This window comes from Haliotis rubra, unplaced genomic scaffold (assembly GCF_003918875.1).
Source record: "Haliotis rubra isolate DU_JTF1 unplaced genomic scaffold, ASM391887v1 Scf49, whole genome shotgun sequence".
Classification (NCBI taxonomy): domain Eukaryota; kingdom Metazoa; phylum Mollusca; class Gastropoda; order Lepetellida; family Haliotidae; genus Haliotis; species Haliotis rubra.
This window is the reverse complement of record NW_025767179.1, coordinates 1,124,917-1,145,850: the sequence shown is the minus strand read 5'-3', so window position 1 is coordinate 1,145,850 and position 20,934 is coordinate 1,124,917. Positions and strand designations below refer to the sequence as shown.

Genomic DNA, 20,934 nt, shown 5'->3' with positions numbered 1-20,934 from the left:
CTCTGTTTTATATGTTCTCGTGTTTTCATAATTTTAATGTAATTTCAGTATTACGAAAGAAACGCATAGCATTGCTTTGTATTTCCATATCCCCAATGTTATAACTAAAAACATTAGTCATCTGTGACTTATATTGCTCATATGTAAATTCAGAAGCCGTTATCGATTATCTAATAGCGTTATAGTTGAACTGTCCAATGACAAGGTACCCGATACCTCTTTCCATTGGAGCCGTTGCGGTTTCCATAATATCACATGTGAGTGAGTGAGTGAGTGAGAAGGTGAGTGAGTGAGTGAGTGTTGTGAAATAAGGGAATATTTCCAGTGTCGTGAACAAAGGTTCAACATAGACAAGGCTGTCTGGACATAGTTCATCTCTTGGTCATCTCTTGTTACGTGCTGGTCAGACAGTAGTGAAAATAAGTTTAAGACATATAATAGGGAAATCACACGGTCGGTCCCTCGTACTATGAGTACGTTTTAATCAACTTTGAAATCAGTTTCAGGTCAGAAGTATCTGTTCAGAAAAACAACGGATAAACATTGTGATGACGATCAGGAAGACAAGATGGCAGCGTGCTCTGCTTCTGGTAAGATTAGGATGATCTCGTTTAACAGTTATTAATCCGTCTTAATAGTTTAAGTTTCAAGTGTCATTCGTGATGTACGGAATTTTGTCAGACGGTCCTTGCACGTACCAAGGCCGAGATTCTGGTGACACTGTAACCAATTTTTCACTATACACAGATATCTGTCCTTTCGGTGGAATATTCATATGCACAAAACGATATACTCGATCATATCCCGTTGTCGTTCAGTTAGGCAAAAGGTAAGTTTCAGTGCGAAAAGAGTTACTTCCCTTTAGAGACATGGCGTTTGTGCAACTCATCACAACCCAGGAATATGTTTTGAAGATCATGCTTATATTATGCATTTGTGCATTGTTCAACAACCGATTATTCCTTATCCAAATGACCTTAAATATGTTCGTAGCACCGTGCCATTGTTTTCGGTACTCGTATAGGGATGGTGGCTGATTAGGGCCATCGCTTTCTCGCCTTATAATTCTCTCGCGTTATCGCTTTCTCGTCTCATGCTATCGCTTTCTCGTCATGTGTTATCGATTTCTCGTCTCGCGTTAAAGCTTTCTCGTCTCGTGCTATCGATTTCTGGTCTCGTGTTATCGATTTCTCGTCTCGCGTTGTCGTTTTCTCGTCTCGTGCTATCGATTTCTCGTCTCGTGTTATCCCTTTCTCGTCTTGTGTTATCGCTTTCTCGTCTCGTGATATGGCTTTCTCGCTTTCTCGCATCCGAATTTTAAGGCGAGAAAGCGATGGCCCTAATCAGCCACCATATATAGGCAGGCAGGTCGACTTAGTGGGTTGACTATGCCCAATGTTGGCCAATCAGAAATCTATGTTCTCTGTGTATAAAACTATTTGCACAAATTAATGCTAATCACTTTTTATGTCCGTAAACCCGATTTAAGATATTTTAAGATACACACACACACTTTACTACAAACTTTTAACATTGACATCTTGTCATTATGTGCTAAATATATCAAAGGTATTCTATCTATACCCTCTTCAACAATTGTATGCTAACTGCACCTTAACTGGACTGTTTACCGCTTGTTGTACTGCCATTTTGTACTATACTGTACATGGGCCCCTGCCCTTATTGCTACGAAGTCATAACGTCATGTATCGCCAACTTAAAATCAATCTATTAATGCGTAGTTATATATTCACAAATCATTACATAATCAAAATAATGAAACGACTCCTAGTCCAATTGAATTTTTAACTCTCTCGGTGTTGTAAATTCTATTAGTTCACAATGCATGCATGTAACTATCGTACGATTATATACACTTTCCTATGGACACACACTTCAATATCTGTGCAGCGGTTACAAACAATGTTCCATATTTTATTATTTTTGTACCGGCATGTACTGTTTCTGCTCTATGGTTATTGCAGCAGCAATTAATGAATGAAAACTGTCACAAAACCTGATTTCAATAAACTGATTTCACTGGCACATAAACATTATATTCTGTTTTCAGACGGTGTTAACAAATTTGGGTTTCCCACTAAAGTTGATGATGTCACTTCCGGAGGTAGTATTTCCGGTCTCGCCGCCAGCAGAAGGCATGTTGGTTTCATATACGCCGTCTCTGACGTGGCAACAGTGAATGTTGTCAGAGTGTTGAACCTCGAGGGACAAGTTGTCGGGAACATAACCATTTCCAATGCCATCAACGTCGACTGGGAAGACGCTGCAGTCGGAAACTGCGTCTTTAATACTTCGACGACATGTCTGTACATCATGGACGCTGGCGATAGTACCATTCCTCCAGCCAACATCATCTACATAGTACAGGAACCAGCTGCCATCACTGGGATGCAGTCGGTCACGACTGACATGATGATTGATTTTAAGTAAGAAGCACCAATTTTATTTATTTCTGTTTCATGTATATTTTCTGCAACTATTTGAACTACGCGAATAAGATGGTCGATCATCTCAAACAGCCGCTTGTGTTAGTTACAAATACAGCCGTCCTGCCTGATCCTTTTCCTCAGCATTCACTGGACTGGACTTAATTTTACAACCTTTCAGAGCATTTTCTTGGATCCTGCACAGTGAAGTACAATGACGTTTGAACCCTTCTACCATGTTGTGACCCGTGAAGGTCCGGGTTAGAATGAGCCTCGAGTAACCCATGCTTGTCGTAAGAGGCGACTAACGGGATCGGGTGGTCAGGCTCGCTGACTTGGTTCACACATGTCATCGGTTCCCAATTGCGCAGATCGATGCTCATGCTGTTGATCACTGGATTGTCTTGTCCAGATTCGATTATTTACAGACCGCCGCCATATAGCTGGAATATTGCTGAGTGCGGAGTAAAACTAAACTCACTCACTCATTCTATCATGTTGTCATTGCACTTGTTAGAAATAGGGCGTTAGCAATCAGCTGATTGTCTGAATACTGAATGTACTTGACATACGAACAGTACTGAAAGGAACACTTGTTTCAAAGGGAATACTTTTGCGGATGTTTGGTGGAGTTTGAAGGTCAGGGTCACTACTAACGAAACGTAAGATTAACCTCAATAAGCTATTCACCTATAATACCTTAAGTACCTGTCTAACAAAGGCAACAACAGAAAAGGCGTTTGTTAGAAAAGTTCGAAATATATATGCAAAAAAGGCAGTGGCCACAAACAATTAATGTGTCATCTCGGGTAGGTCATCATGTATGCAAGATTTCATATGGAGAAAACACAAAGAATATGGTTGGAAGCACTATTTTTAGGAAGACAGTTTCTTCTCACTAAAAGCGTCCAAATCTTGTCCATATTCATTAGATCATACCAATATAATTATTTACGCATATATTCGTGAATCACTATCAGTGATGATATTGGATGTTTACGAAAGGGTAAGCTTAGCCTCCTGCCCCAGTCGCCTCCATCACAAGGAAAAGTAATAATTTACTGTAAAATTATTTGGAACCTCCACATTGTCTTTGGATGTTGTATGCCTGTCGTGATCAAACAGGTTTTGAGCAAACGTCGGTTGATGCTTTTGGATATTGCCGGAGAAAGAGCATGGAGGATTATACCTCAATAGTTTTGAAACGTAGACACCCAAAAATATAATAGGAAGGTGAGCTGGCGCTGTTTCACCCATTGCTTTCTCTCGATTCTCTAAACGATCTGACCAGTATGACAATAGCTAGCTGCATTGCCAAGAGAGGGTGTTATAACTGATATTGTTGAATCTGAAGTATACGTTCGTTGCACCACTAGTTGAACTCGATCACTGGTCGAGACTGGTTTGATGAGCACGGTGTTCGGTGTATGATGTTTTGATTAGATGGTGTAGTCTGCATGTTGTTTGTGATGAGCTGGGTGTGTTCCCGTAACTTTCGAAACAAACATGGGACCTTCTATGCTGATGCCGCTATAGCACGCTTCACTTCATTCCATGAAACAAGACCGCCTCCGTGGTGTAGTGGTTAGAGCGTTCGCCCGGAGAGCGGAAGGTCGCGGGTTCGATCCCCGACCGCGTCATACCAAAAGATGTTAAAATATGGTACTTGTTGGTCCCTGCCTGGTGCTCGGCATTAATGGGCACAACAAGGACTGGTCGGCTCGAGTCAGCATAATGTGTCTGAGTAGGGTATTCATGCTTCACTGCGGCATGGTATCTCAGTGAGCTAGCACTATAAAACCAGTCTGGGCTAGTACAAGCAGACGCACATACACATACACATACGTCATATGAGGGAAATATTCTCAAGCACGACGTTAAACCCTATTTCACCTCACCTCACCATGAAACAAGGTCTCTGATGTCTTCTGCCAAACATACGAGTTGAGGTTTCAAACCTTGGGGTGTCATCAGGTCAGCATCCGACAAGGACAGGCCTGAATATGGAGGAACAGATGGGGGATGGAATTATTTGTGAAGTATTTACGAACACATATTATTCTTCCAGCGAGAGCTCTTCTTTCTGAAAGATTAACAAAACTGTAAAATAAATATTGTCTTTCAATATAATAAGACCATGAAACCAACATGTACCCTTTTACATACAGCGGCTGGAACAATGGCGACTGCTGCACGGAGACGTTGTTTGTTGATTCAGACGCCAATATGTACTTCTTCAGCCGTGAGCCCCGAGGGGTAAACATTGGTCTGTACAAACTCATCAATAACGATGGTACATGGGGAACCCAAAGAGAGACAGTAGTCACCCTCCCTTCCACCAACACAGGTAACCAATGCCAACGATATTTTTAAACAAAATAATAAAATACCCTCCCGCAAACCAACACAAGTAACCTTCGTAACCCGCATATGAACGACAGACAACAGGTTTCCTCATTCTCTACCAAAATAAGTAATCGGCGCCCACATAAAAAAATGACACAATTACACACCATCAAAGAGCCCAGATACCAGGTGTTTATCTCACATTAACAAAACACAACAATCACCCTTCCACCCAGCAATGAGTACCCAATGCTCATGATCACCTACACAATAGCAATAAACAATAGTCACCCTTCCATCCAGCAACGGGTACCCAATATTCATGGTCACCGACACAATAGCAATAAACAATAGTCACCCTTCCATCCAGCAACGGGTACCCAATATTCATGGTCACCTACACAATAGCAATAAACAATAGTCACCCTTCCATCCAGCAACGGGTACCCAATACTCATGGTCACCTACACAATAGCAATAAACAATAGTCACCCTTCCATCCAGCAACGGGTACCCAATACTCATGGTCACCTACACAATAGCAATAAACAACAGTCACCCTTCCATCCAGCAACGGGTACCCAATACTCATGGTCACCTACACAATAGCAATAAACAATAGTCACCCTCCATCCAGCAACGGGTACCCAATACTCACGGTTACCTACACAATGGCAATAAACAATAGTCACCCTTCCATCCAGCAACGGGTACCCAATACTCACGGTTACCTACACAATAGCAATAAACAATAGTCACCCTTCCATCCAGCAAAGGTTATCCAATATTCATGGTCACCCGCACATTAGCAATAAACAATAGTCACCCTCCATGCAGCAACGGGAACCCGATCTCAAGATCACCTGCACATTAGCAGTAAACAATAGTCACCCTCAGTGCAGCAAACGGGTACCCAATACTCATGGTCACCCGCACATTAGCAATAAACAATAGTCACCCTCCATGCAGAACCGGTTACCCAATACTCATGATCACCGACACAGAAACTCACTCAGACATAAAATAACACGTAACTTTCACTCTCCCATCAAAATGACACTGGTGCCCCTGAACGGAGCTTATAAATTTTCAACATTTTCAAATGCCTACAGATACCACTGAATGCATGAACATTATTGCAGCATGGTGGACATGTTGGACAGTGTTTGTTAGGTTTACATGTAAACATTTAATACTGGATTTCCTGCAGGTCCGGATGGCGCTGACCTGTCCCCGAGCGGAGAGGAACTCCTCGTCCTCTTCCACGACACCGTCTACCACTTCCATGTGGCAAACAACGACGTAAAGGCGGCCTTGACCGACGCCGCGAGTCTCCTCCCCTCGGTGCCTGACCCTAGTGGAACTAGTATCGCTTGGGCTACTGATACATGCGGCTACTATACCTCCACCGAGGAAGATATCCCTGTTCTTCGCTTCAGTGACCGAGTTGCCGCTGATGTCTCTCGTGGTTCGTCTATAAAATGTTCGTCTTGATAAGAAAATCCAGGGTATGAGATCCAACAGTGATGCTGTCCTTGGTGTTTGTGGCTGCACGTTGTTACATAATTACAGACAAGTGTGAAGTCCATTTCAGGTGTCCCCGCCATGATGTCGCTATGAATATTGCTAAAAGCGGCGTAAAACTCAGCTCAGTCAGTCACTGATTGACCTTACCTTAATCTCACCTTGACTTGATTGTCTTTCAGCTGCACGATTCAACTTCGGCAAGGTTGTTGGGCAAATCAACAGTCCTTCCCATGGCGATGTCACGGGAATAGCTTTCAGCAAAGACCACCCCGGGTACATCTATGCCATCAACTCTGGTACCACGGGACAAACGTTCATCACTGTTTTCCAGACTTCCAATGGTTACGTCGTCAGCGTGATTTTGTTATTCTCCGCCACGAACACGGACTGGCAGGATATCGCAGTGGGGCCAAGGACGTCAGGGGGACAGAACTACATCTACATTTTGGACGGAGGTGGGTTATCCAATGTACGATATTTAGTATTCGTAACAAGACATATTTTAGTTTTAAACTTAAAAAAAATTAACATGTCAAATGTCCGATTTGAGGAGGGACAGAGAAAAAGCTCTCGGAGTAATGGACAATGGGCACACACATCTAACACCGTTCAAGTCCAATGAAACGCTACATAAATGGTGTGATTAAACACACCCTGCTTCAAGACAAGCAACAACTCTCCTGCTCACAGAAAAGGTCGCTCATAATGTTAATGTGGCAGCAGTACGCATTCGTGTAAAACATAAGAACTGATATTAGTATCTCCTTTGTATTTTAACATACATCGACAATTTCTGTTTACCGTCTAAAGAAGGACAGTATGAATTACCAACATCATTCATTGCACGTTACCGACATCCAGACTTTGGGTTACCGACATCCTCGCGCGATTTTAAACATGTTTATTCTTCAATACATAGGCATCAATAAGCAAATTCAGTGCATTCAATATATTCACACCAACAGAGTTTATCAGTGTGCTAAATTATTTTGATCGTATACATGTGGAAGACTGCTAATTCGTGGGAAATAATCGCCAAGGATCTTACCTGCCGCCATGTTGGGATGCTGCGTTCTTAGCATCACCCTAAGTACCGTGATGATGATCTCCGGGTTCCATGTTGGGATGCTGCGTTCTTAGCATCACCCTAGGTACCTTGATGATGATCTCCGGGTTCCATGTTGGGATGCTGCGTTACCAGCATCACCCTAGGTACAGTGATGATGATCTCCGGGTTCCATGTTGGGATGCTGCGTTACCAGCATCACCCTAGGTACAGTGATGATGATCTCCGGGTTCCATGTTGGGATGCTGCGTTACCAGCATCACCCTAGGTACCGTGATGATGATCTCCGGGCTCCATGTTGGGATGCTGCGTTACCAGCATCACCCTAGGTACCTTGATGATGATCTCCGGGTTCCATGTTGGGATGCTGCGTTCTTAGCATCACCCTAGGTACCGTGATGATGATCCTCGGGTTCCATGTTGGGATGCTGCGTTACCAGCATCACCCTAGGTACCGTGATGATGATCTCCGGGTTCCATGCTGGGATGCTGCGTTACCAGCATCACCCTAGGTACAGTGATGATGATCTCCGGGCTCCATGTTGGGATGCTGCGTTCTTAGCATCACCCTAGGTACAGTGATGATGATCTTCGGGTTCCATGTTGGGCTTTATGTTATTTGTTGTACAGACTCGCCGACCAAGAATTTCCAAATGTGAAATATAACAGAATGATGAGATTTCGTCCCCCCAGCCCACTCTGTAACTTATTTCAGTATAAAAGATCGTCACTTAACTAAAAGAAATAATTGTATCAACGTTTGATGATTCAAACGTTTTTAACTGTTATTATTACCTATAGTTCTTTAAACGTCATTGTTGTACTATAAGTGACCTTTGTCGACTCCAAAATAAAATAAATGTATGTATGCTCTCGACTCACTTGATAAAAGATAAAATGCAGTTCTTGTCCGGAACCCCATGCCAATTGGCCCAATGACCATGTAGTTTTAATATATACCCAAACCAAACTGTACATACCCATAGATCCAGATGGTGATACGTCAGCAACAATATACCACCGTCCTAAGTACTAACTGTACTGCAGTGTTAATCCTATGGAGGACCACAACGTACCACGTGAATTTACGTGGAGCATTACTTTTGACTTTGTGTATATAAATTTTGATAGTCCTCAGCTCATAGGATACGGACGCCTCTGTTCACATATTTCTGAGTGTAAAATAAAACATGGATTTATTAACTCCAAGTGTACATAAATGCCACCCAAAATAAGAGATCGTTCTAGCAAGAGTGATCTAATGGATATGTTTTCATTGGCTGATATGGCTTCTTCTGCAGGGGAAGCTAATGGCGGTCCAGCTCGAACCATCATCATGGTACCAGAACCTGACAACATCAGAGTCAGCCAAGTCATCGACGTCAGCGCAGATAACATATTCGTTTACAACATGTAAGATGTAGAGAGTGAATGTTGGCTTAAGCCGCGCCAGAAACTGAGAAGCTATTTGTGGTTATAGTTTACAGTACATGCACCTACAGTGAAACATTGTGATGACGTGTCCTTAAAAGTAAGCTAAAAGTCCCTGCTTCTATATGCTTTACGTTGAGATAATATTGTTCAACGCGTACGTTTCGTCTAACAATAATATGAAACGTCAACTCAAGAGAATAGCCTATTTGGATTCAGACAAAACGTAATCTTAAGGTGACAATTATAATGACTGATAATTAAAGATGACACCAGGTGTTGTCGGATTGCCCTGATCATGCGTTAGAATCCCGTTAATCCCGGTGAGTTTACACGTCCTGTCCCTCTGTATATTACATAACACTGTATATAAGATGCAACACACACATGGGACTAGTTCTATCACTATAATGCACCTGTAGAGTGGTGCTATTTCATGAACACCACCTAGAAGTCATTTGTAATATGTTTGTTGGTCGTTGCACTCTGTTGCAGTAGAGCTATGCGACGGTCAGAAAATAATATTGACCAATCAATCAAGAGACGTTAATTGGTTGGATACGATGCCATGCATCAATCAGGTGGCTCATCACTACCCTGTGGGCGTGGATTCAAATCCCGGTTCATTGTTTAATTGCCAGATCCATTAACTATGGTGTGTTCGTCACCAAGGAGACCCGGGTTCGATTCCCCACGTGGGTGCAATGTGTGAAGCCCATTTCTGGTGTCCCCTGCCGTGATATTGCTGGGATATTGCTGGAAGCAGCGTAAAGCCATACTCACTCACTCACTCACTCACTAGTCTGTCATCACCGTCGGTTGCTACACCAACGTGGTAAACTTCAGAGATGTGCATCACTCACTCACTCACTCACTCACTCACTCACTCACTCACTCACTCACTCACTCACTCACTCACTCACTCACTCACTCACTCACTCACTCACTCACTCACTCACTCACTCACTCACTCACTCACTCACTCACTCACTCACTCACTCACTCACTCACTCACTCACTCACTCCTCACTCACTCACTCACCACTCACCCACCCACCCCCTCACCACCCACCACCACCCCCACCACCCACCCACTCACTCCTCACTCACTCACTCACTCACTCCTCACTCATCACCGTCGGTTGTTACACCAACGCAGTAAACTTCAGAGATGTGCATTACTTTGGGCTTTCCTTCCCTAGCTTTGACCTACCGAAAACAACATTATTGTATATACCTTTGTATAAACTTTGTGAACCGACCAAAACTTTGAGCCAACTGTTTGTGTCATTGATTTCGTAAAGATATCAACAGTTGTTTTACAGGTAATGATTTCATAAATAGACTATTATTGTTGAGATTTCTATTTATAAGTATTGTTGGGGTATATATTTATAAGAACTCCTTTCAAGGTAGTTTTACCACTGATGAGTATTTAACGCTGTCTTCCCTCAGGCCGGTGGGCGTGAGTCATGCTCTCGCAGTGACCAGCAGCGGCCGCATCTTCATTACCAACTACCAGGATACGTACGAGGAGACTGTGACGATGTATCAGCTTGTTAACACAGACCCTCAAACCCTCCTGCCTGTTGAAATTGGCTCCTTCCCCCATCAGTCCTCCCAGAGCGGTCCTGAGAGTCTCGACGTCGCTCCTGACAACAGCTTCATCCTCGTGAAGAACAGCGACGGCGTCTTGTTGTTCCCCGTCAAAGACAACGACTTTCCCACCGCAATTACAAACGTCAATGTCACTCGCCTCCCCTACGTGGCTGAGACAAATGGATTCTCCGTCGCCATAGCACCAGACAGTAACAGCTACTACACGTTTAGTAATGATCAACCACCGAAGCTGAAGCGGTATGATGCTATTTCAGCGTGTGCGAAATCGTCGTCCCCGCCACCTGGATACGTCCCACGTAACCGGTTGCGTTACCGTGTACCCCCTCGACCACGCTATCCTATTCTCTACAAATCACGTGGGGAAACACGTCAACCAGCGCGATACGTGTGAGATAGAACTGCTCCTGTTCTTAAATAAATACCTATGCCTTCGTATCGTGTTATTTTGTTTCGCAACATGGCATCCATTTTCTTTTGAACATGTGCCCTGTAAGGCGCCTCATCATGCTTGCAGAGTTGCATCCCTTTGGGTCGACGTCATCCAGTGCATGTAGGTTCGAATCTCGTTTCGCCCACATTATGTACCTTGGTTTACCAGCATCATACCCGTGCTTGTGAGTGTCACCTGCGTGGTCAGAGTTTGACAAATGCATGACTTCGGGTTTTTCTCCCACATTATGCAGATACGCCGTGGGGTACACAGAACACTGTCCTAAGGTGAGTATTGATCCAATCTGTATCGCACACTCTTTTGCAACCCCTGGTACCCAATGCGAACGTATATCCTGCCCTACCCCTCAGCACTTGCCATTCACGAAATGTCCTAAAATGAATGTAATATTTGCCTGACGCCGTGCAGTGTTACTCCTGCCATGAGACGGCAGTCTGTAAACAAACCAGACAATCCAATGATTGATTGACTAGAAAAGTCATTCATACAATGGGTAAATTACGACTACTGCGTGAAAGTACATACATTACCTATAAGTAAAGAGAGTATTTTTTATTCAAACCAGGGCCTCCTTTCACAAAGCACTAAGGTGATCGTAAGTCACTAAGGTAACCCACGTGCAGCGTTAAAGAATCGGAGTTAAGGTTAAGGTTAACGTGAAAGGAGCCCCAGATCCACAGCATTTTTTTCACATTATTTAATAATCAACGTCTGTTTAAGGATATGAGCATGGCATTATGGAATATAGTAATGTTGAGACATTTAGGGTAGTGGAAGTCAGTATACCATTGTCGTTTATCATGTGGACACCTATTGAAAGGCATGGAACAGGAACGGGCAAGTGTGAAACACTGGAAAGACCTCATGCTCTTTATTGACCGTCCAATAAAGTCACAGTGTGCTGTGATATGTTCTTAATGATATGCTGGCATATGTCCGAAATCAGCTGGGTGTGTTTCGAATCCCAGAATACCCCTGATAATTCGTCAGTGTGTCAGCTCACTTTACTGTTGTAGACGTGTGAGACCTGCATCGGGTGTTCATCACACATCAGGTCGGCATTCAGTGATATAACTGAAACACTATGACGAGTTGTTAAAAGTGAGTCAGTGAGTGAGTGAATTTAGTTTTACGCCGCTTTTAGCAATATTGCAGCAATATCACAACGGGGTACACCAGAAATGGGCTTCACACATTGCACCCATGTGGAGAATAGAACCCGGGCCTTCGGCGTGTGGACGCGAACGCTTTCACCACTAGGCTTCCCCGGCGCCCTGCTGTTTAAAGCCGTGTGTAACCAAACACCAAACTTGCAGTTGAACCAGGGTTTCACGCTGCTGAATGTTGCATTGCTTGTGTACGATGTGCATTGTATGTACATGCTACACCTCCGAGGAATAAATAAAAAACGGGCCAAGGCTAGGTCACTGTTTACGTCACGTGTTCCCGGAGTCACGACCCGGTCTTCCCAAGGACACTGTGTCTCACATTTGACACTGTTATAGCGAGGTGCATGATGCACTTCATGCACCTTAAGCTCGGAGCTAAAAGTTCAAAAGTCTCTTCCCAGAAAGTTAGAAAAGTTCCTGGAGCCCAGTAACATTCAGTTCACGTTAGCTTACGTTACAACCTGGAGCCCAGTAACATTCTGTCCACGTTAGCTTACGTTACAACCTGGATCCCAGTAACATTAAGTTCACGTTAGCTTACGTTACAACCTGGAGCCCAGTAACATTCTGTCCACGTTAGCTTACGTTACAACCTGGAGCCGAGTAACATTCAGTTCACGTTAGCTTACGTTACAACCTGGAGCCCAGTTACATTCTGTTGACGTCAGCTTACGTTACAACCTGGAGCCCAGTAACATTAAGTTCACGTTAGCTTACGTTACAACCTGGAGCCCAGTAACATTCTGTTGACGTCAGCTTACGTTACAACGTGGAGCCCAGTTACATTCAGTTCACGTTAGCTTACGTTACAACGTGGAGCCCAGTAATATTCAGTTGACGTCAGCTTACGTTACAACGTGGAGCCCAGTAACATTCAGTTCACGTTAGCTTACGTTACAACCTGGAGCCCAGTAACATTCAGTTCACGTTAGCTTACGTTACAACCTGGAGCCCAGTAACATTCAGTTGACGTCAGCTTACGTTACAACGTGGAGCCCAGTAACATTCAGTTGACGTTAGCTTACGTTACAACCTGGAGCCCAGTTACATTCAGTTCACGTTAGCCTACGTTACAACCTGGAGCCCAGTTACATTCAGTTCACGTTAGCTTACGTTACAACGTGGAGCCCAGTAACATTCTGTTGACGTCAGCTTACGTTACAACGTGGAGCCCAGTAACATTCAGTTCACGTTAGCTTACGTTACAACCTGGAGCCCAGTAACATTCAGTTCACGTCAGCTTACGTTACAACCTGGAGCCCAGTTACATTCAGTTCACGTTAGCCTACGTTACAACGTGGAGCCCAGTTACATTCTGTTGACGTTAGTTTACGTTACAACCTGGAGCCCAGTTATATTCAGTTCACGTTAGCTTACGTTACAAATCTGGAGCCCTGTAACATTCAGTTCACGTTAGCTTACGTTACAACCTGGAGCCCAGTTACATTCAGTTCACGTTAGCTTACGTTTCAACCTGGAGCCCAGTTACAATCTGTTCACGTTAGCTTACGTTACAACCTGGAGCCCAGTAACATTCAGTTCACGTTAGCTTCCGTTACAACCTGGAGCCCAGTAACATTCAGTTCACGTCAGCTTACGTTACAACGTGGAGCCCAGTAACATTCAGTTGACGTTAGCTTACGTTACAACGTGGAGCCCAGTAACATTCAGTTGACGTAAGCTTACGTTACAACGTGGAGCCCAGTAACATTCAGTTCACGTTAGCTTACGTTACAACCTGGAGCCCAGTTATATTCTGTTCACGTTAGCTTACGTTACAACGTGGAGCCCAGTAACATTCAGTTCACGTCAGCTTACGTTACAACCTGGAGCCCAGTTACATTCAGTTCACGTTAGCTTACGTTACAACCTGGAGCCCAGTTACATTCAGTTCACGTTAGCCTACGTTACAACCTGGAGCTCAGTTACATTCTGTTGACGTTAGCTTACGTTACAACCTGGAGCCCAGTTATATTCAGTTCACGTGAGCTTACGTTACAAATCTGGAGCCCAGTAACATTCAGTTCACGTTAGCTTACGTTACAACCTGGAGCCCAGTTACATTCAGTTCACGTTAGCTTACGTTACAACGTGGAGCCCAGTTACATTCAGTTCACGTTAGCTTACGTTACAACCTGGAGCCCAGTTACATTCTGTTCACGTTAGCTTACGTTACAACCTGGAGCCCAGTTATATTCAGTTCACGTCAGCTTATGTTACAACCTGGAGCCCAGTTACATTCTGTTCACGTTAGCTTACGTTACAACGTGGAGCCCTGTAACATTCAGTTCACGTTAGCTTACGTTACAACCTGGGCACCGTTTCACAAAGCTCTCGTAAGCCTAAGATCTCGTAGCTTTTCTCGTAGCATTCGTACCTCATATGTTACAGTATAGGAGGTACGAATGCTACTATAAAAGTTACGAGATCTTAGGCTTACGAGAGTTTTGTGAAACGGGGCCCTGGAGCCCAGTAACATTCAGTTCACGTCAGCTGACGTTACAATTTCTGGAGACGTCACGCTTTACCTCAGGTGCCGCATCTACATAAAGTAGTCGTAACTTATATTTTGTATCACAACACATTGGATTTATTCCCCCGATCATACAAGGGATCATATTCTACTTAAGATTTCCACTATATACTGTTCCTTGGTAGGGCCAATAATACTCTAATCTTTGTCTGGGTAGATGGATTTAGGAGTAGTAATCGGATTGCAGGATTCCGACAGTTTCACCTATTGTGACCAGGGACACGCCGACATTTGCATAGTCCTGCTATAGTGCTCTGTAGGCTGTTTGCCTGTCATAGAACTGCTGAAGGAATACTCTGTGCTGCACGACAAGGTACTGGGATTCACGTACTGGTTCACGTATGTAGTACACTTTGCAGAATATATATAATATGTGTATTTGTTTCTTATTGAACACGATGACTGTATCATCAAACGTTATATTGTCTGGAATGGTTCAGATAGTTAATGTTTTTCATCCCCAAATGCGCAATAAATATAAATTATATATTCTTTCATTTCTAAATACTGAGGAAACAAAGAAGGGAACACTACTTCATGGCAGTGTTCCTTTATTTATTCTCAGATTTCCTCCCACAACGCTATTCAAAACTGGTGGTGGAACGTTCAAAGAACGCTTGAATTTTCCTGTGTTCCTTTATTTGTTACTCTCAGTATATAATAAACAGTGACGTGTGCCAAATTTTCCTTTTCGTAGACTACATGTCTGTCTACTATACTGCGTTGTGAATAAGGGGGATTAATTGCTGATTGGACAATTTTTAGAAACAAACTGACAAAATGACTGTTTGCCATCGCTTGTATCAGACCAAACTAATTTATCTAGGGAGATGAGCAGAGGAGGAGCAGACGTCTTGTAATAACATGTTACCTTTCTTCAAATGTTACTCTTACTGCATCGATAAATGAATCACACATTAATATTATCCCGTACGGATGTAACTACCAGCAGACTTTATGTTTTATTTCAGGCACGATGGATGATATGTCCCCGGAACAGATTAAGGGTTTGTCACCTGCTGTTACAACACAAAGTCACAATTGAGCTGTGCTTATCATTGTTACATTGTAGCTGAATGTATTCTTAATCTGACGAAAGCTGTGATGTCATCTCAAGATCACCATAACGAGATAGAAAATATGGAATACGTGTTTCATGTAGCCCAAGTATTAATTTCACAAGGTCACAGACTACCTGTCTGGTTGATCCGATACAGTTACGTTCGAGAAGTAACAGCCGGGTCCATTCCATCTCACACTACTGGATCGGGTCCAGGTATCATTGTGTATGTGACATGTACCCCGAAGAACTGCTAGGTCGTGTGTAGGTCATTGTGCATGCCACATGTACCCCGAAGAACTGCTAGGTCGAGTCTAGATCATTGTGTATGTCACATGTACTCTGAATAACTGCTAGGTTGTGTGTAGGTCATTGTGTATGTGACATGTACCCCGAAGAACTGCTAGGTCGTGTGTAGATCATTGTGCATGTCACATGTACCCCGAAGAACTGCTAGGTCGTGTGTAGGTCATTGTGAATGTCACATGTATCCCGAAGAACTGCTAGGTCGTGTCTAGATCATTGTGTATGTGACATGTACCCCGAAAGAACTGCTAGGTCGTGTGTAGGTCATTGTGAATGTCACATGTACCCCGAAGAACTGCTAGGTCGTGTCTAGATCATTGTGCATGTCACATGTACCCCGAAGAACTGCTAGGTCGTGTGTAGATCATTGTGCATGTCACATGTACCCGGAGTAACTTTTCATGAAGTATTTGATAGATGTTCAGCATGGAGATGAATGTATTTGTTCCATGTTCATGTTGACAGAGATCAGGAAATCGTTTTCCCTTATCGATGAAAATGGAGATGGGCGCATTTCCTCCCACGAGCTGCTGAGAGCTTCTCGCCTACTGGGAATGAACCCAACGATTCAGGACGCTGAAGCAATGATTAAAGAAGTGGACCGAGACAGTAAGACTTACCTCCCCTACTATAACAAGCTGAACCACAGAAGACCATATGAAGAGTACAAATAGAACGTGTTCCCATATGCTTTTGAACATTTTCCAATTCGCAAACTCGTCAAACTATTGGCATACAGACTTTTGTAGTTCCTAAAGGAACCATAAGCCTCAGTATTTTAATTTACAGATCTAACACAATTAAGACAGCTAAATTCATGCATAACATATTCGTCAGAGTACATTTCAGACACACTCACACACACACAGATAGACAGACAGTCGGTCAGACAGACAGACAGATACTCAGATAGATAGATAAACAGATAAATGGACAGATAGATAGATAGAGAGTGGGTGATATGAGAGATAGGGAGAGAGATAGAGAGAGCAGTCGTAGTATACTGTGTCTCGGTGGGGTATCCATTTTAATTTCCGATGAACCGTATTTTGGGGGAGAGAGAGAGAGAGAGAGAGAGAGAGAGAGAGAGACACAGATAAGGTATTATAATCGTATGTGTAATGGATAAAGCGGGACTACAGAAGATAAGTGTTGAAGTTGATTATGACGTTTTCCCGCAGACAGTGGCTATATCGAGTTTGACGAATATGCCGTGTTGATGTCGAAACGTGTGGGCGCGATGGAGCAGGAGTTGCGGCACCTGAAGGAGGCCCTGGAGGTGCTGGACACCCACAAGGATGGGTTGATTGACGTGGACATGCTGAAGCAGGTGGTGATGATGGTGGGAGAAAGGCTGACGGAGAAGGAAGTTGACATGGGACTGAGCGAGGTCACGATACACCCCGGAAACAAAATAAAATATGAAGGTACGATGCTTTTATATCTACTCGATTTACAGTGTAGAGAACATTAGAACATAGAGATTCAAATTGATAGTAATAAACTCAGTTGCTGATTAAAATGAATAATAGTAAATTCCGTTGTTAAATATACTGATTAAAATGTATAGGGATACGTTCAGTTGTTGAATATACTGACTAGAATGAATAATAGCACATTCGGTTGTTGAACATTTAATTAACATATAGTAATACATTCAGCTGTTGTCTATATGGATAGGAAATGATACTATTACACTCAGTTGATGAATATAATGATTAAAATATACATTGATATATTCAGTTGATGCATGTAGTAATGATAATGCAGTGTAATATATTCATTTGTCATTTCAAATAAACAGGATATATGCCGATGAGGACATACTCAGAATATTTATTCGCTTATCACATGCCTGCAATTCACATGCTCTCTCACTTTCATAGAATTCATAGGATTCGCCTTTGAAGATCCGGTTTAGAATTTATCTTCAGCAACCATGATTGTCTTAAGAAGTGATCGGGTGGTCAGGTTCACTGACATGGTTGATCCACCCATGTCATCGTATCCAAGTTGATTAGACCAATGCTCATTCTGTTGATCACTGGATTGTCAGGTGCAGACTTGATTATTTACAGACCGCCGCCATACAGTTGGAATATTGCTGAGTGTGGCGTTAAACAACCAACCAATCAAAGCGGATTCAAGAATCGTTTTTCAAACTTCTTGTTGCTTGGTTTCAGAATTTGCAGAGACGTTGTGTAAAAGGCTGCTGTGAGACATGAAACAGATATATCCTCATGTCTTCTCGAATTCGCTGCCAAGACATATCAGACTCACATACACCTTTACGTATTACTTCCATAATCAGTGGCTTATAGTGATAGTACAATAAATAGTATTGTCTGTATGGCTACATGTTTTCATTGTCAAATGTCTGTAATTGATTATGGTGTTGAAGAACGTCTTTTTCTATCTGTCAGAAGACTGGACAGTCACTGAAAGTTAACTTTCGAGTAAAACATCTTTAAACTCACAATTTGAAACCAGATGCCATGCGTCATCAGTGATTAGACATAAAACATGAGTGAGTGAATGAGTGAGTGTGGTTTTACGCTGCTTTTAGCAATATTCCAGCAACATCACGGCTGGGGAAACCAGAAATGGGCTTCACACATTGTACCCATATGGGGAATCGAACCCGGATCTTCGGCGTGACAAGCCAACACTTTAACCACTAGGCTACCCCACCGCCCCACATTAAACATGGTGATTCCGGGAAAGAACATATGCTCCTAGCAACCTATGCTTGTTTTAAGACGGGACTAATGAATAGGGTTGTCAGCCTTATAATCACTGAAGCTCATGATGTCAAACACAGGATTGGCTTGTCTAGACATGATTATTACCAGATTTAATTCAACCATATCCTGTTTTAGGTCAAATGCCGTGTAAGGTTATTATTATATGTTGGTATAATATAGGACAGCCTCTACACAGCTCCCGCAATCAGGATGGTGAGCCACATGACAGATGTGCATATCTTACATCTTTATCGCTGATGACAGATACACATTGCCGCAAGGGATCTCCTCAGTGTTAAAGCTCTCCTTTGTCAAGTAAACAATTACTCTTTAAATAGTCTACCTTAAGTCTCTGTTTGGGCGCGTATAGACAAGAGATTCCTCGGACACATGCATCAAATATAGTGCCATGTAGACCTTTATAAACAAGGAACGTTAAAATATTCAAAAAGGGACAAAATCCCATATTCATATTATATTTTTCGGAATGGATTTAGAAGGATTAAGACCTATTTTGGTCGACTGAAAGTGTTATCTTAAACTAAAAAACGAAAGCGACGTTTACGTAAGCTTGAAATCTATCAGACATGTTCTGTTGACGTTTTGTCGAAAACCTGTCAACTTCAATCTACATATATTTGTACAGAGTTTCCAAAGCTACATATATTACACGTTGAGTTAGTTACATTAAGGCACGGATTGCATTCACAAGATTTAAAATATTTTACCGTTTCTGAAATGATTTAGGCCCCATGAAGTTACTTCCGAAAACCTGAAGATTAAGCAGGGAATTTCACCTTTCCAAACCAATCTACATATATCCATTTGGTACAGTTATATTTCCAAAGCTTACATTACTGACGTTACTTTTTAATGCATTAAGGCAATAATTGCATTCATAAACGACTTTAAAATATTAGATGACTCACTGTTTCTTGAAATATTAGATCTATTTAATGAATTATGCATGCCAATATATTAATACAAAATATCTCACCTGTACATCATGTACATTAGCTTTTAATGAATTATGCATATTACTTTAAGCCGTACGTATCACGGCTTGGTATATCTGCAATATTGTAATCTTGGGAACCAATAAAAAAAATTTAAAAAAACAAAAAAAAACTATAAAGTAATATACATTGTGGTGGAAGTACATGCTCATTTATCTCTCACATGACTGGATAGCGTGGCTTGTATTCTCATAAATAAAGAAGACCTAATTAATTATCATATACATGTATACAATTCGTGAAACCTTCGTCTTTGATTAACAAAGCAAATCTGGCTAGTGTTTATCCTCCGCATCAACACTCACCAATCAAAGGCCCACAACGATCAAGTACACAGGAAGGTCTGGAAGTGTGGAACCCAGCCTGTTTACCCAGAGGCTCGAACTCAAACACACTTAATCCTTTAAGTAAACAAAGCAAGTAGGTCAGACAAGAAGTCGGGATTCCGCTTTAGTTTAGGAAGTGGATTTACGAGACACCAAGCTCATCAACATATGCACATGGTCTGAGATACATTGTAAACAGAGGCAACGTGAAATAGACACGATCTTTTCAGGGGCCTGAAACTACAGAGCTTCAAGGCTTATCAAACTTGTCTTCAACACAGACTCATTTCATACGTAGATCTCATTAGCTTATATGTTTATTTTTCACATGCAAGATTAACAAACGTTAATCAAAAGTGTATCTTATTGGGGAAACGCATGTCATTTCATATAAGTGTTATCAAAATTATATCAATGACTGTAAATGTAATGACAATATCATATTGTGAAATAGACATTTATACACTCCATTCTTTCCACAATGATTAACAATGACTGACTGATATGATATGATATGTATTTACATGTATTCTGTATTTCGGCCTCACAGCCTAGAATACAATTGTATTTAATAGAACACATGTCACGTGGTGAACAATACAGCAATATTTCTATTTCCATTTACATCTCAATAGAAATACATTTTTAAGAAAAATGGCGAGTGCTCGTAAAGTATCCTCATTATTTGTATGTAATATATTACACAAGAGTTTCACTGAATAGTGATTAATATTAGATAGACTTGGGAGATATTTTAATCTCAGGTCATGATACGTTTTACGTAGGTTATTAATATTAAAATCATGAAGCCTATTCTAAATTAACATAAGGCTGTTAGCAAAGACCTATCCGAGAGACACATTAAATATATTTCAGGCTGCAACAAAGACTT

The 20,934-nt window shown here is 42.1% G+C and overlaps 2 protein-coding genes across 2 annotated transcripts; both read left to right on the top strand.

The window, feature by feature from the left end:
• Window positions 1-568: 568 nt before the first annotated feature.
• LOC124291289 lies at window positions 569-10,828 on the top strand. The gene is made up of 7 exons (XM_046728264.1): window positions 569-590; window positions 2,072-2,447; window positions 4,616-4,794; window positions 6,004-6,261; window positions 6,500-6,775; window positions 8,688-8,799; window positions 10,273-10,828. The coding sequence occupies exons 1-7, from the start codon at window positions 569-571 to the stop codon at window positions 10,826-10,828; spliced, it is 1,779 nt and encodes a 592-aa protein (XP_046584220.1).
• A 5,379-nt stretch (window positions 10,829-16,207) lies between these two features.
• Window positions 16,208-18,306, top strand: LOC124291357 (neo-calmodulin-like). The gene is made up of 4 exons (XM_046728339.1): window positions 16,208-16,308; window positions 16,422-16,565; window positions 17,138-17,383; window positions 18,140-18,306. The coding sequence occupies exons 1-4, from the start codon at window positions 16,230-16,232 to the stop codon at window positions 18,172-18,174; spliced, it is 504 nt and encodes a 167-aa protein (XP_046584295.1). The 5' UTR covers window positions 16,208-16,229; the 3' UTR covers window positions 18,175-18,306.
• Window positions 18,307-20,934: the final 2,628 nt, after the last annotated feature.